General features: G+C 56.9%; 1 protein-coding gene across 2 annotated transcripts; it reads left to right on the plus strand.

Annotated features, from left to right (window-relative positions):
• Positions 1 to 4777: 4777 nt before the first annotated feature.
• On the plus strand, positions 4778 to 12604 carry FHL3 (four and a half LIM domains 3). 2 transcript variants are annotated; one of them, XM_045981689.1, is made up of 6 exons: positions 4778 to 4902; positions 9836 to 10009; positions 10095 to 10269; positions 11215 to 11384; positions 11478 to 11664; positions 11797 to 12604. In XM_045981689.1, exons 2-6 carry the CDS (start codon positions 9854 to 9856, stop codon positions 11949 to 11951), a joined length of 843 nt encoding a protein of 280 aa, XP_045837645.1. In that variant the 5' UTR covers positions 4778 to 4902; positions 9836 to 9853; the 3' UTR covers positions 11952 to 12604. The 2 variants fall into 2 exon arrangements, with proteins under 2 accessions (XP_045837645.1, XP_045837646.1); XM_045981690.1 differs by having other exon boundaries at positions 4791 to 4902; positions 9769 to 10009.
• The last annotated feature ends 639 nt before the right edge of the window (positions 12605 to 13243 follow it).

Genomic DNA, 13243 nt, shown 5'->3' on the forward strand with positions numbered 1-13243 from the left:
GGCTGGGCGCCAGCCGCTTAGAACAGCCCACTTCCTATCCGCAGCCTATCCGGCGCCTGCTTTTCCGGAACTACGTCCTCCAGAGGAGGTGTCCAGCCCCAAGCTGCTTCTGGGAAGTGTAGTTTCCTGGGTCTAGTCCCGTGACTCTGCAAGAGTCTGTTCTCATTCGCCAGAACTTGTGCACGTGTACCGAGATCTCGTTTTCGCGCTCGGCTCCGCGTTGGCTCCTGGGAACACGTGGCTGGCACTGCCCTCCGGCGGAGCGGGCCTTGGGTGTGCGCATGCGCAGTCACCTACCGCTCCGCTCCAATTACCCGATTTATGCAGTGCGTGGCAAGGTACGAGTGGTGTGAATTTTTATCCTGTGCCGGAAAACGCCCCCCATAGACAGGAGAACTTAAAGCCATGTTTGGCTCTGCCACTTACCAGCTGTGTGACTTTTGACAGGTCTTTTGATTTTAATGAGCATCATTTTTCTCGTCCATAAAACAAAGATAATAATAGCGTGTTCTGCTTGCTTCACAGGACTGTCGAGAGGCTCACAGCTGAATGCAGGAGTTCTCTCCCAGCGGTAGTTAAAAGCTTTGAGTCCCTCACACCCTGAAGGAATGGCTGGCTGACAGAATGAGTTTCAGAGGCAGTACAATGTAACGATTAGGACCAAAAACCACAGAGGTGTGTTCTGATCCTAACTGCCACCAACCAAGGCAAAATTAGCTTCTATGAACCTCGATCTCCCCATCTGTAAAATGATAGTAATAATAGTGTATCCACGGAATTGTTGTAAGGATTAAAAGAACTAATACGTTTAAAGTGCTTAATGCTGTGTTCACCCCTTAAACAAGTTCACAATCAATTGGAGCAATGGTTGTTGCTGTTGTTACTAAACCTACCAGTAAGGGTAGAGAGAGGGTTGGGCACAGTTGGGCACAGTAGGGCACTTCAGAGGCATTTGGTTTTCTTTTCCATCACATGAAGCTAACCCTCAGTGAGTTCTGCAATTGCACCCATTTGTCGTGACAGAGCTCATGCCTCCCACTGAGGCGCTCCGAGGAAATCCTCTCCTCAGTCCCCGGAGGTGCCAGTCCAGCAGACGGGTGGGCATGACAAAGCTGAAAGTAGCTGAGATCTGCCATGTGAAAAGTTTTTTCCTGCCTCTCAGTCTGAGCCTTTTGCCCAACTCAGGTCACAGACGTTAACAAACTTGCACCTCATTTGTGACTTCACCGTTGAAAGACAAGGCCCTTCATGATTTGGTCCACCATTCCAGCCCCAGCTCCATTAAGGGGACCCAGGAATCAGCCTTGGGTTTGAATCACACATCCACCACTCTCAGCTTGGATTTGGGGCCACATGGTCAAATTCTCTGAGCCCCGCCTCCTATCCTATCAGACAGAAATAATAACATAACCAGCTCATACGGCTTTTGTGAGAACCGAAGGAGGCAATGACTAACACTTAGCATGGTGCCTTGCTTGTAGAGGGCATTTAACAGGTTAATTCTCTCACCCCACCCACCCCCAACCCTGCATACTCTGTACAAGTCACTCACTTCACCCTCTACACCCACAGAGTATTGCGAGGGTTGGGGTTATTAGAATAGTGTTTCTCGGCAATCTGAAAGAGGGTGTCTGCTAAGCCATGAGGCCAGGCAGGGGCTCCAGGCAGCCCAGTGGGTAAGAATGGGCAATACGCCCAGAGAAGGAAGGAAGTTTTCTCACTGGGGAAAGGGCTTGTGATCACAAGCATCGGGGAGTGATTCAGCACCCACAGGAAACCAAGACAGGCCTGTCAGTTGTCAGTTGGGGGTTCCTCTTTAAAAATGCTTCCAAGGTGAGAGAACAGCCCTCTGGAAGAGGAGCGAGCCCTCTTCCAGCATGAGATAAGGAAGGGTGTGTGGGGGCTTCTGGAGTGGGCGAAGGGATAGCCAGATCCCACTCACCCAAGGCTAGTCATCCAGCAATCAGGCTCTTCTTCCAGCCCCAGCTCAGACACACCTGTTCCCTAGAGAGGGGGGGAGGATGGATGGGAAATGGGAACAGGGAGTCCATGTGGCTGATCCCTAGACCTCCCTGGAGCACGTAGTCCTCCTGGGCCAAGGGAAATGTGAGCCCACTGGAGAGCTAGAAATGGGGAGGGGAAAGGACAAATAGCCCCTGCCCTCCACCAGTGTCCCTCCCCCAGGCTGGCCCAAGCCAGAAATCTAATTTTCTCTGGCCTCCAGACTCCCAATCCAAGCAGCAGAACCTTAACACTGGACCATGAAAGGGAATGTGTTGGGCCGGGTGAGTCCCACATACTCAATACCTACTGTGTACTCGCCTCTAATACTCATGAGAATGCTGGGAGACAGGGAGTCAAGCACTCTTAAGGGATGAGCACACTGAAGCGTAAAGAGGTTGAGTGACAAAAGAGGCTGCAGGGCCTGCCGGTTAAGCCCTTTATGGCATAAGGACCTCCGACATTTGATTGTGTGGATTTGAATCCAGCCTTTGCCACTATTAGCTGTGTCGCCTTTGGCAGGTTACTTATTCTCTCTGTACCTCCATTTTCTCATCCTTAAAATGGGGATAAGAATACACATTTCATACAGTTGTGGGATAATCAAGTGCATTAATATATGCAAAGTGCTGGGGCACCTGGGTGGCTCAGTCGTTGAGCATCTTCCTTCAGCTCAGGTCATGATCCAGGGTCCTGGGATGGAGCCCCGTGTCAGGCTCCTTACTCAGCAGGAGGCCTGCTTCTCCCTCTCCCACTCCCCCTACTTGTGTTCCTTCCCTCTCTCACTGTATCTTTCTCTGCCAAAGAAATAAATTTAGATATTTATTTAAAATCTTTTAAATACATATATATTAAAGTATAGCTTTATATATATGTATATGTGTGTATGTATATACATACATATATGTGTGTGTGTGTGTGTGTGTGTGTGTGTGTGTGTATATGCAAAGTGTTTAGGCAGGGAGGGACTGGTGCAAAGAACTCAGGACATGCCGGCTCTTATTAAGGCCATTCAGCAGAGGTTCAAGCCATGAGGAAACACCAGAGACCCCAACTTTATCTGTGATCTTTCACCTTCCTTACTCAGTCTTAAGCCCTCCCTCTCTGAAAGCGGCTCATCTTTGCCCTCTCCTTACCCCAGATCAGATCCTGCTTTGTCATCTACTCCAACCAGGCAATCTTCCCTGCCCTCCCCAGGTCTAGGAGTCACCTACACCTGCAAGACAAAGCCCAGAGAAAGGGCCTACCCATGCGCGGGCTGCTTACTCCCTGGACTCTGGGTAGCAGGTAACTGTGGTCCAAACTGAGGTAGAGAGGAGTGGAAACTGAAGCAGTGTCATTCATTCATTCATCAGATATTTATTATGTGCCGACTTCGGAGTAAGTACTGGGAATGGGGTAGTGAACAAGAGGACCTAGTCCCTGCCCTCATGGCACTTACAGTCCAGGTATCAGGAAAAATAATCAAGCAATTAGTTTGATTTTGGAAGGAAACCTGGCCTCAAGGGTGACTTGGGACCCAGGAAGGCAAGCATATGATGGGAGTGGAAGGAATTCAGGAGCCCCAGCCTGGATGGGAATGAGTCTCTGCTCTGAGAACTTGACTGGACCCAGCCTGGGGGGGGGGGGGGGGTGGGAGAACCTCTGTGGGCACCTGAATCTCTACTCTAGATGCTGAGGTTATTTCTAGGGTTGATTTGTTGTCTCTTGTTTTGCAAACAGCACAGCAGAGCCTCCTCCTCCCTCCCCCACCCTTCTCCATCGAGGCTATTTATGCCTAGTGACAAGCCTGAGGATCCCCGGGGAGTTGGCCTCAAGGACCTGGAGGGGCCTTGTGTCCCTGGCAGGCGCCAGTCCTCCCTCCCAAGCACAGGGAGGAAGCCAGAGGACTGGAAACTGTAGAGGTGGGGGAGGAGGGGTTCCCTCCACTTCCCTCCACCAACCCTGCAGTGCCCCATCTGAGCACACGCTTCACACCCCTCCCTGAGAAACCCAAAAACCATGAGGCCAAGGATTAGGGTCTCCCCTGGGCTTCAAAGGTCAAAACTATTCCTGGGCAATCTGGAAACCAAAGCCAAACTTCTCTGTCCCAGGACGCAGCTGGAGGTGAGGAGTTGGTTACTTCTGTTTTTGCCATTCAGAGCCCTGAAATCAAGCGCTTTGAAGGTCAAGGCCCACTCCGGGGTTAGGGGGTCTTCTCTTCACTCCTTGTTGCCAGAGAACACCTTGGTTCCCACTGGTAGGGCCATGACAGCAGAATCAAAACCACCCCCTCCCCCAGGCTTGATTAAGTACTCTACAAACTCGGTCTAGGTGTGACCCCGAGGTGGGGGTGGGGGGTAAGCTGGAAGCGGGGGTAGGGGCGGACACACGAAGAGGCGGGGACTCTTGGTCCCCTAATGGACCTTGGTTTGGTCTGCTGGGTCCTGTATCTCTTCCTTGAGATGGAGTAGAGCAGTCTCCCGCCGGAAGCCGGTGAGAGGGGGGGAAAGCAGGGGGCGAGTACGGCGAAAGCGAAGGGGGGACGGGGGCGGGGTCCTGGCCACCCGGGAAGGTTGGGAGAGCCAGGTTAGACTAGGCCGGCTGAGGGAGCCTGGAGCGGGCTCCAGCGCAAAGAGGAGATGTGGGCGGGGTCTGGCCCCCAGCCTCTGGGATGCGGGGCCGGGGCGGGGTCCGCACCCAGCGGGCAGGGGCGGCCGGGGGGCGGGGTCCGGGCGGGGCGGGCCCCGCGCGCACTTCCTCGGGGAGGGGTTGGGGCCGCGCTCCCACTCGCCCACACAGTCCGTGTGCAGCCGGCAGCCTCGCGGGCGGCTCGCTCTGCCCCAGCTCTGCCCGGCCCGCAGGTACGATCCTGCGAGGGACGCGCGGCCCAGCTTCCCCTCCGCCGCCGCCCGCTTCGAGGTGAGCTCCCCGCCGAACCCGGCTCCGAATCCCCGCTCCCTGCCCCAGCCGCCGTCCCCTGCTCCCGACCCGGGTCCGGCGGACAAGACCCGGGGCGCGCTGGGAGCGGGCAGCGCGGGGGCGCTGAGCCCCGGAGGGTGCCTCCCGGATCGCACTGATCCTGGACGCCAAGCGGGGCGGGGGCTGCTCCGAGACTGGGGCGGGGGAGGGGGCCAAGTTTGAAACGGAGAAGCCGGAGTCAAGCGAGGCACCGGGAGGGTTCGAAAAACTGAGGCTCCCAGAAAGCCCGGTGGAGCGCGACCAAGACTGGGACAGGAGAGTCAGGCTTAGACAGGAGGCTGCAGGGATACCCGAGGAAGGGACAGAGACTTGGCGGTAGAGTCACCGAGAGGCAGACCCGAGGCAGAGGGACCGACCCAGGTTTTGTAGAGCGGAGCGTCTGAAGGAGAAGCATGCATTGCCGCCCGTGGACACGTTGTAGCGACCTTCCCGGGGCTTTGCAGGGTCTTGGGCAAGTGAGGGGCCTTGAAGCCCAAGATTCGTTAGCCTCGTGATAGATTAGCCTCTGTGAGCCTAGAGAGCCGTCCAGAAACTGGAGACAGAGACACTCAGCAACAGAGGTGCTAAGTGAGAGAAGCGGTAGGAACCCCTTAGAGAGACTCAGGTACCAAGATTTGGGTGTCCAGAGGTAGAAACCTGTGGGGGTGGGCGGGGGCATTGGTAGCTAACCAGCCGGAGAGATATACGCAAAACAGAAAGACCCTCAAGTGTGCAGAGATACAGACTGGCTGAGTGGGGCAGAGCTGGCTTTGATGGAGGCACATTGACAGCTTCCCAGACAGACCTGGAAAGACTCTGGCCTGAAAGACTGGGAAGCAAGGATGTGGGGTAGCAGAAACTCTGGGCCAGCCAGATCCCTGTGAGGCGGAGGACCTGAGACAGACCGAGATCAAAAAGGAGTCCCAGGCATATACCAAGACAGCCCAACTTATTTTTAAACTCACATCTTGGACCGGCTGCTTCAGCCCTGGGGGACCCAGGGTGAATGAACTGTTCCTCTGCTGTCCCCAAGGCAGCTACTGGATCCTGCTTCCCACCCCCCTTCCCCTAAACTCCTTTGACTCCTAGGCCCCATGGCAGGAGGGGAAGGGAGAAGGGAAAGTTTGGGGTTGGTGTCTGATAGCAGGAGGTGAGGGGGTGGGGGGAATTGGGTTTCTCCCCTTAAATCTACTGTCAGTTCATGAGAGCTGGGGGAGGGGTCTGATCTGATCCTGACTCACAGCTGTGGGACCTGGCCAGGGTCCTCCTGGACAGTGCATGGTGGAGGGGGGCAAAGGAGTTGAGAGGTTGGCATGGGTAGTTGGAAAGGCTTCTGGGTGTCTTCCAACAGCAGGGTTGGCAGCTGGGGGAGAAGAGTGAGGTTCCTGTGCTGGTGATGTCACCCCGTATCTCCCATACCCCTGCTCTTAAGTGTTGACCGCCCCCTGACCACGGCAGCAATTTTAGGGAGAAAAACAGGAAAGGGCTCCAGGCTGGAAAGCAGGGAACCTGGCCTCTCTGAGACCTGAGTGACCTTGGGCCTGGCTTGTCCCTGGTTTCTGTGCTCAACTGTAAGATGGGAATGATCCCCTATCCTGCCTGTCTTCTGTGAGATATGGTGAAATGGTGGATAGGATGGCACTTTGTGCAAAGCAGGGCATTGTGCAGGTACTTATACCTGTGTACCCCAGTGAGGGGGTCTCTCTGCGGTCAGGCTGGTCCCACTGAGCTCCTTGGCCAGCCCCACATCCTGGGCATCTTCACTTCTCCCTGCAGAACAGGGCCAGGGGGGGGGGGGGGTCTCTTTGTTCTATCCATGGGTCTACCCTGAGAACGTCCAGGTCAAAACCCAGGCCAGCTCCCTGACCCAGGCCTGGCTCAGAAACTTGTCTGACCCCTGGTGTGTGAGGGGCTAATAATAAAAACACCAACGGCTACCATTTACTGACTACTCACTTTCTGCCAGGTGCTTTCCAAGCACTAACATTTCAGCCTGACAGCAACCCCAGGAGTAGGAGGTAAGCTTAGATAAGGATACAGGCCCAGGGACCTTAAGTGACTTGCCCAAGATCACCCAGCTAGTAAGCGAAGAAGTCAGGATTCAGACCCACATGCCACATTTGAGCCTCTGTATGCCACATGCCTCAGCCATTTATCCAGCCGTTCTGAGCTCTGGGAGGTTCACCGGGATATGCCGGATGTGTGTGTGTGTGTGTGTCTGGGTCAGGTATAGGGGGGTGTGTGTGTGTGTGTGTGTGTGTGTGTGTGTGTGTTGGTGGAAGCAGGGGCTGAGAGCCATCTGGCAGACTGAGCAATCTCCCCTGCACCTCCCCCCCCCAGTACCCCACTAGCCATGAAGGACTATATAAGTCCTCCCATATAAGACTGGCTGTCTTCGGTCCCCTAGCCCTGCCAGGGAAAGTAGGAGGGAGATGGTGAAGGAGGGGGATGGGCAGGGACAGGTGGGCCTTGATTGTGCCCTTCACTCTGTCCTCATTAGCATCCAGCTGGACAGACTAAGAGCCTGGGGGATTCTGGGAAGGAAACAGAAGCCATGCCCATACCCTATTTGGGGTGCCCCTGTTTCAGAGTGGTGACTGCCTCCCAGGGTGTGGCCCCAGGGCTAGCCTGGGCCCGGGAAGGTGATGACTGCTGTGGGCCAAGCCAGGAAGGAAGGAAAAGACTTGGGTCACTCCCGGACAGAGCATAGCCACACGCTCCACCTGTGTGGCCCCCTGCTGCCCAGTGGCTGACAGCCCAGGCAACCCTCAGATGCTGGGCCAGAGGAAACCCAGCCTGACCGGTGGGGAGTGGACCAAGAAAGAGGGCTACCCTCTACTGTACAGCATAGCCCTCCCCCAGAATCTCCTCTCTGAAGACCCAGCCCCTGGAGGCCTCACGGCCTGGCCTGGGGTATGAACTTTGTATTCCCCCCAACACACACATTGTACAGAAGGGCAGCTTTGAGTTCACAGACCATGCCTTCAAGAGCCAGGCCCTCCAGGCTTGGGCGTTTGCTGGTACCTGGAATCTGAACTCCAAGCCAGAGCAACGCTTCTTGGCCAGAATTTCCCACTGGGGGTGGCTGAGAAAAGGAGCACTTTTCCTTCAGCTTGAGCCTGGGCAGGCTCTGGGGACTGCCAGTTAGTGGTGGTGAGGGGGTGGGTAGAGGGTTGGTGGGTTCCTTTGTCCTCTCCAGGCTCCTCTGCAGCTGTGAGAACATCCCCTTCCTATGAATCCTGGTGGTTCCTCTCCACCCAGCCAGGGATCCCAGCCCTTAGAAAGTAGGCTTCATGACAGAGGATGCTGGGGGCGGGGAGCTCTGAACCTGGGGCTAGTGCCTGGAGTCAGGGGCAGCAGAAGGGACTGGGAACCCCACTTCGCTGCCCCCTCCACTCCCCATGCTCCTGTTCCAGAGGCAGCTGTGTGGATGACCTCATCCCGCAAACATGCTTTGTTCCTGAGAAAATGGAAAGTGTCTGAGGTTTGGTGGGGGCTGGGTGTCTGCAGCAGCAGCTCTCAGGGCTCCCCCTTGCCTGACTCCCCACCCAAGAGGGGGCCTGATTGGGGAGAGAATGTCTTATGTGGCTCCCACTCCCTTACCCTCTACTCCCCCTACCCCAAACCCTCAGAAACCAGAAAAGCTGGGGAGACGCTGTTTCTCCCAGAGGCAGGGGGGAGGGAAATAATGACCCAGGGGATGGGAAAGATCTGCCAGGAGTGATGCCTGGCTGGAGATGGCAGGGGCATGCTGCGGAATCCCTGTCTTCAGTTCCCCCTCCCTCCCCAGGCATCTCAGTTCCCTTTTCTTGCCCCTGTTGCCGGCCAAACCTGACATCTGGCCATCCTTCTGCCACAGCTGCTGCAGATGTGCAGGCCAAGGTTGCCCGGGCTGGTGTGACCAGAGACCCAGCAGGGGCTGCACGGGGCTGAGGGCAGAGGGTCCAGCTGGGGAAGCTTGGCTGTGTCCAGCTTACAGGATTTCCTTCCTGCTTAAATCTAGCCTGAGCCTCTGAAGTCCTTGCTTGGGCTGATTCTCCCGGATGGAAGGAGGCCCGAGGTGACTTCCACTTCCACCATTCATGGCCCAATATCTCTCTAACATTCCACTGGCTCCTGGACCGGGAGAGGGCGGGCACAGCCCATTCACATCCCTAAGCTCCTCACTCCTGAGCTCTGAGTGGAGATTCTTTTTTCCATATACCTAGGGCCCCTTCCTGGGAGTCAGAAGAGGGGGGGAGTACTCTTCATTTGCAGTAGAGAGTGGGGTGACTCTCTGCCCCTGCTCCTGCCCCTTTGGGGACAGTAGGGACAGCAGAAGCTAAACTCAGGCTGGGGCAGGAAATGAGTCACTGACCCAGGAAAAGCCCCCTCCCCCCAGATCTGCCAGGGCTCAGATAAGAAAACAACTTCTGCTTCCTGATTTTTTCCTGACCCCTTCTCCCCCGCCCCACACGCCGTTAAATACAGAAATAAACATGCACGACTCCTGGCTTTCCAGAAACACCCCCCATCTTCATCGTCTGCTATTTGGACCCCGCATTTCTTAGGCCTGGTCTCTTGGGTTTGTTGTTGTTGTAGTTGTTGTTGTTGTTTTTTTTTGGTTTTTTTTTGTTTTTTTTTTTTTTTAAAGATTTATTTATTTGACAGAGAGAAATCACAAGAGAGGCAGGCAGAGAGAGAGGAAGGGAAGCAGGCTCTCCGCTGAGCAGAGAGCCCGATGCGGGACTCGATCCCAGGACCCCGAGATCATGACCTGAGCCGAAGGCAGCGGCTTAACCCACTGAGCCACCCAGGCGCCCCGTAGTTGTTGTTTTTAACACAAAGGGCTTTTGCAAGGAGCTAAGCCACAGCCCAACTGGGTGACCCATGCCCCACCTTTGGCGCCTGGCAGGGCTCACTCACAGCCACCATGAGCGAGGCCTTTGACTGTGCAAAATGCAGCGAGAGCCTGTATGGCCGCAAATACATCCAGACGGACGATGGCCCCTACTGTGTGCCCTGCTATGACAGCACCTTTGCCAACACCTGTGCCGAGTGCCAGCAGCTTATCGGGCACGACTCCAGGGTAAGGAATGGACCAGACCGGGCAAGGAGTGGGTGGAGGCTGGCAGAGGGGCATGGGTGCCAGGCCCCTGCCATGCTCCCTGCAGGAGCTGTTCTATGAAGACCGCCACTTCCACGAGGGCTGCTTCCGCTGCTGCCGCTGCAAGCGCTCCCTGGCCGACGAGCCCTTCACCTGCCAGGACAACGAGCTGCTCTGCAATGACTGCTACTGCAGCGCCTTCTCGTCACAGTGCTCCGCCTGCGGGGAGACCGTCATGCCCGGTATGTCCCTGGAGGCCCCGCTGTGCACCTGCCGCCCTGATGCTGGGCCTCTGTGCAGGCTCCGTGCACGGCCGAGGGACGGGCACGTGTACGGCGCATCCTGGGAGGCTTAGTATTACAAAGACCTGCACGCATGGCATCTTTTTGGAAATTGAGCATGTACAGGATCGGTCCTGCCTGTACACTCCTGGGAGATGAGCGTGCACAGGGACTGGCATGCCCAGGGATACACATGAGCGCTTAGCATGTACAGGAACCCACATGCTTGGAATGTTCCTGAGGGTTTAACATGTGCCGGACCTGGTACGAACCTGTGGGCTTACCGTGCATGGGCAGACTGACAAGCTTGAGACACACCTGTGTGTTTAGTACACTAGGAGCGAGGAGTCCAGTGAGATCATTCTGCTGGGCGCATCGGGGCTTGGTAGAGACAGGTAAACAGGGCCTAACATGTAGGGTGACCTGCATGCCTCGTAGATAGGTGAGGGCTGAGGACATGTGGAGGATGACATGATTAGGAGACACCAGGGCTTCGTGTGTACTGAATCCAGGTGCCAGGCATTAGAACCCAGTGGGGGCAGAGACTCGCTGGCCTAGTGCACCTGGGTTTTTGTGGGTGTGCTAAAGCTATCGTGTCTGGTGTGTAAGGGCTTAGCATGTACTGAGTCATCATGCTGTGACATGGAGGCCTGATGGATGCTGACATGGTCCTATCTAGCACATGTGGGGACTTCACACATGCCAGACCCTCACGTCTAGATTATGGGGGCTTAGCATGTGTGGTCTTGGGGAGGAGAGGGTCGTGTGTGCCATACAGGTGGCGAGGGTCCTCGTGCGTGTGTGTGGATGCCACCCAGCTTAGGCTCTGGGAACAGCAGGGTCTCTTCTTGGGGGCCCTCAGGAGCTTGGGACCCAGCCTCTGAGAGGGACCCCTGTTCCCCACAGGGTCCCGGAAGCTGGAATATGGAGGCCAGACATGGCACGAGCATTGCTTCCTGTGCAGCGGCTGTGAACAGCCTCTCGGCTCCCGTTCCTTCGTGCCAGACAAGGGTGCTCACTACTGCGTCCCCTGTTATGAGAACAAGTTTGCCCCTCGCTGTGCTCGCTGCAGCAAGGTGGGGGCAGGGCCGGGGGGGGGGGAGTGAGCCAGGCTCTGTCCCAGGGTGGGGATCACCCCTCCCCCCTGCTGACCGGTGCTGCCCCCACAGACGCTGACGCAAGGCGGCGTGACCTACCGTGACCAGCCCTGGCATCGAGAATGCCTGGTCTGCACGGGGTGCCAGACGCCCCTGGCAGGGCAGCAGTTCACCTCCCGGGATGATGATCCCTACTGCGTGGCCTGTTTTGGAGAACTCTTTGCACCCAAGTGCAGCAGCTGCAAAAGCCCCATCACAGGTGCGACATGGGTCTAGGAGCATGGCGGGTAGGATGCAAGCAAGGGAATGGGATCGGGATCTGAAATTGGGTGAGTCTGAGGGACAGGACTGTGTTCCGGATCCTCGGAGCTAACCTCCAGCCTCCCTCCAGGACTCGGCGGAGGCAAGTATGTGTCCTTTGAAGACCGCCACTGGCACCACAGCTGCTTCTCCTGTGCCCGTTGCTCCACCTCCCTGGTGGGCCAAGGCTTTGTGCCGGATGGAGACCAAGTGCTGTGCCAGGGTTGCAGCCAGGCAGGGCCCTGAGCCAGGACTCCTGGGCCCAGGGCCTCCCAAACCAGGGCTCCAGGACTAAGGCTCCTTTTCCACACCACCTTTGGGACCCAGCCCCTCCTCAAATCAGGGCTCCTTCTGGGCTCCAGGATTTAGCTTCCCCACTCCAACACCCCCATACCGGTACTCCCTGACCCAGGGCCCCCAAACCTGGACCTTTATGGAGCCTCCATGATTCAAATCCCTTTTGCAAGCCTGGACTTCAGAATTCAGCCCTTTCTCCACAGACTGGTGCCCAGACCAAGCCCTCTCCCCAGATCAGGGCTCTCTATCCAACCCTCCAAACGTGGACTCTGGGACCCAGGCCCCCTTCAATCTAGACTTTACAGAGACTTTAGGTCTTCTGTGGATGCCTGACAAGTCCTCAGAAGTGGAGTCTTCTCAGGCTTGATCCTCCCCACCCCTATCCCACCCTATCCCCAGGGCTGGGGCTCATTGGGCAACAAATCAGGGGTTCACTGTTTAAGGGGATCCTAGAGCACAGGGTTTTGCCCAGTCCGTGTCTGTCGAGTGTTTTCTCATTTTGTTTGCGCTCCGTTTTGCCCAGAGATGGGCAGAGGGGTGGAATTGGTTCATTCCACCCCACCTCCGCCCCCCCCCCCCCCCAGATTCTGCAATAAAGCAGTGTGAGGAAGCGAAGGCCTCTCTGTGTTTGTCTGCGGGTGGCGACGGGGAGGAAGGTTCCCTCGCAGACCCGGAGACTCGGGCTTTCCCAGACCTCCTCCGTGCAGGGCAGAGGAGGAAGCTGCTGGGCCTCGGTGTGGGAAATCTCCGGAGAACGGGATCCCCGACGCTGCTACGGTCCCTCTCAGGCTTAACCAGCCTCCCCGCTGCTAGCGAAGGGCTTTTTCCTCCGGGTGGGGGTGGGAGGGGTTTGGGGGAGGTCCCGGACCCGAGTGGAGTTGGCGGTGGGTTCCCCGGTGCAGTACAAACCGCCCCCCTCCCTTAGCAGCCCTTCCCTAATCCCGCAGAGCACCCCGTGCGGATTCCCAGTCTGGGCCCAGACCCCCAACCCCCTTCCCCCTCTTCGCGAGGATTAGCGGAGGCGGCCCGGGATCCGCTCGCGGCCGCACGTTTTTTGCCAAAAAAGGCAAGGATGCAGCTGCACGCGCCGCGGGAACATCTGGATCCGATTCCCGGCATGAATGGGTCACGGCCCCGCCCCCCCGTGATTCAGGGGCGGAGGCGGGAAAGAGAGAGGGGGGCTGTCCCCCAAAGTGGGGAGATGGGGCGGAGCGCTGCTCCCCTCTGCCGGCGTCCGACGC

Source organism: Meles meles, chromosome 1, assembly GCF_922984935.1.
Source record: "Meles meles chromosome 1, mMelMel3.1 paternal haplotype, whole genome shotgun sequence".
In the NCBI taxonomy this organism is placed as follows: domain Eukaryota; kingdom Metazoa; phylum Chordata; class Mammalia; order Carnivora; family Mustelidae; genus Meles; species Meles meles.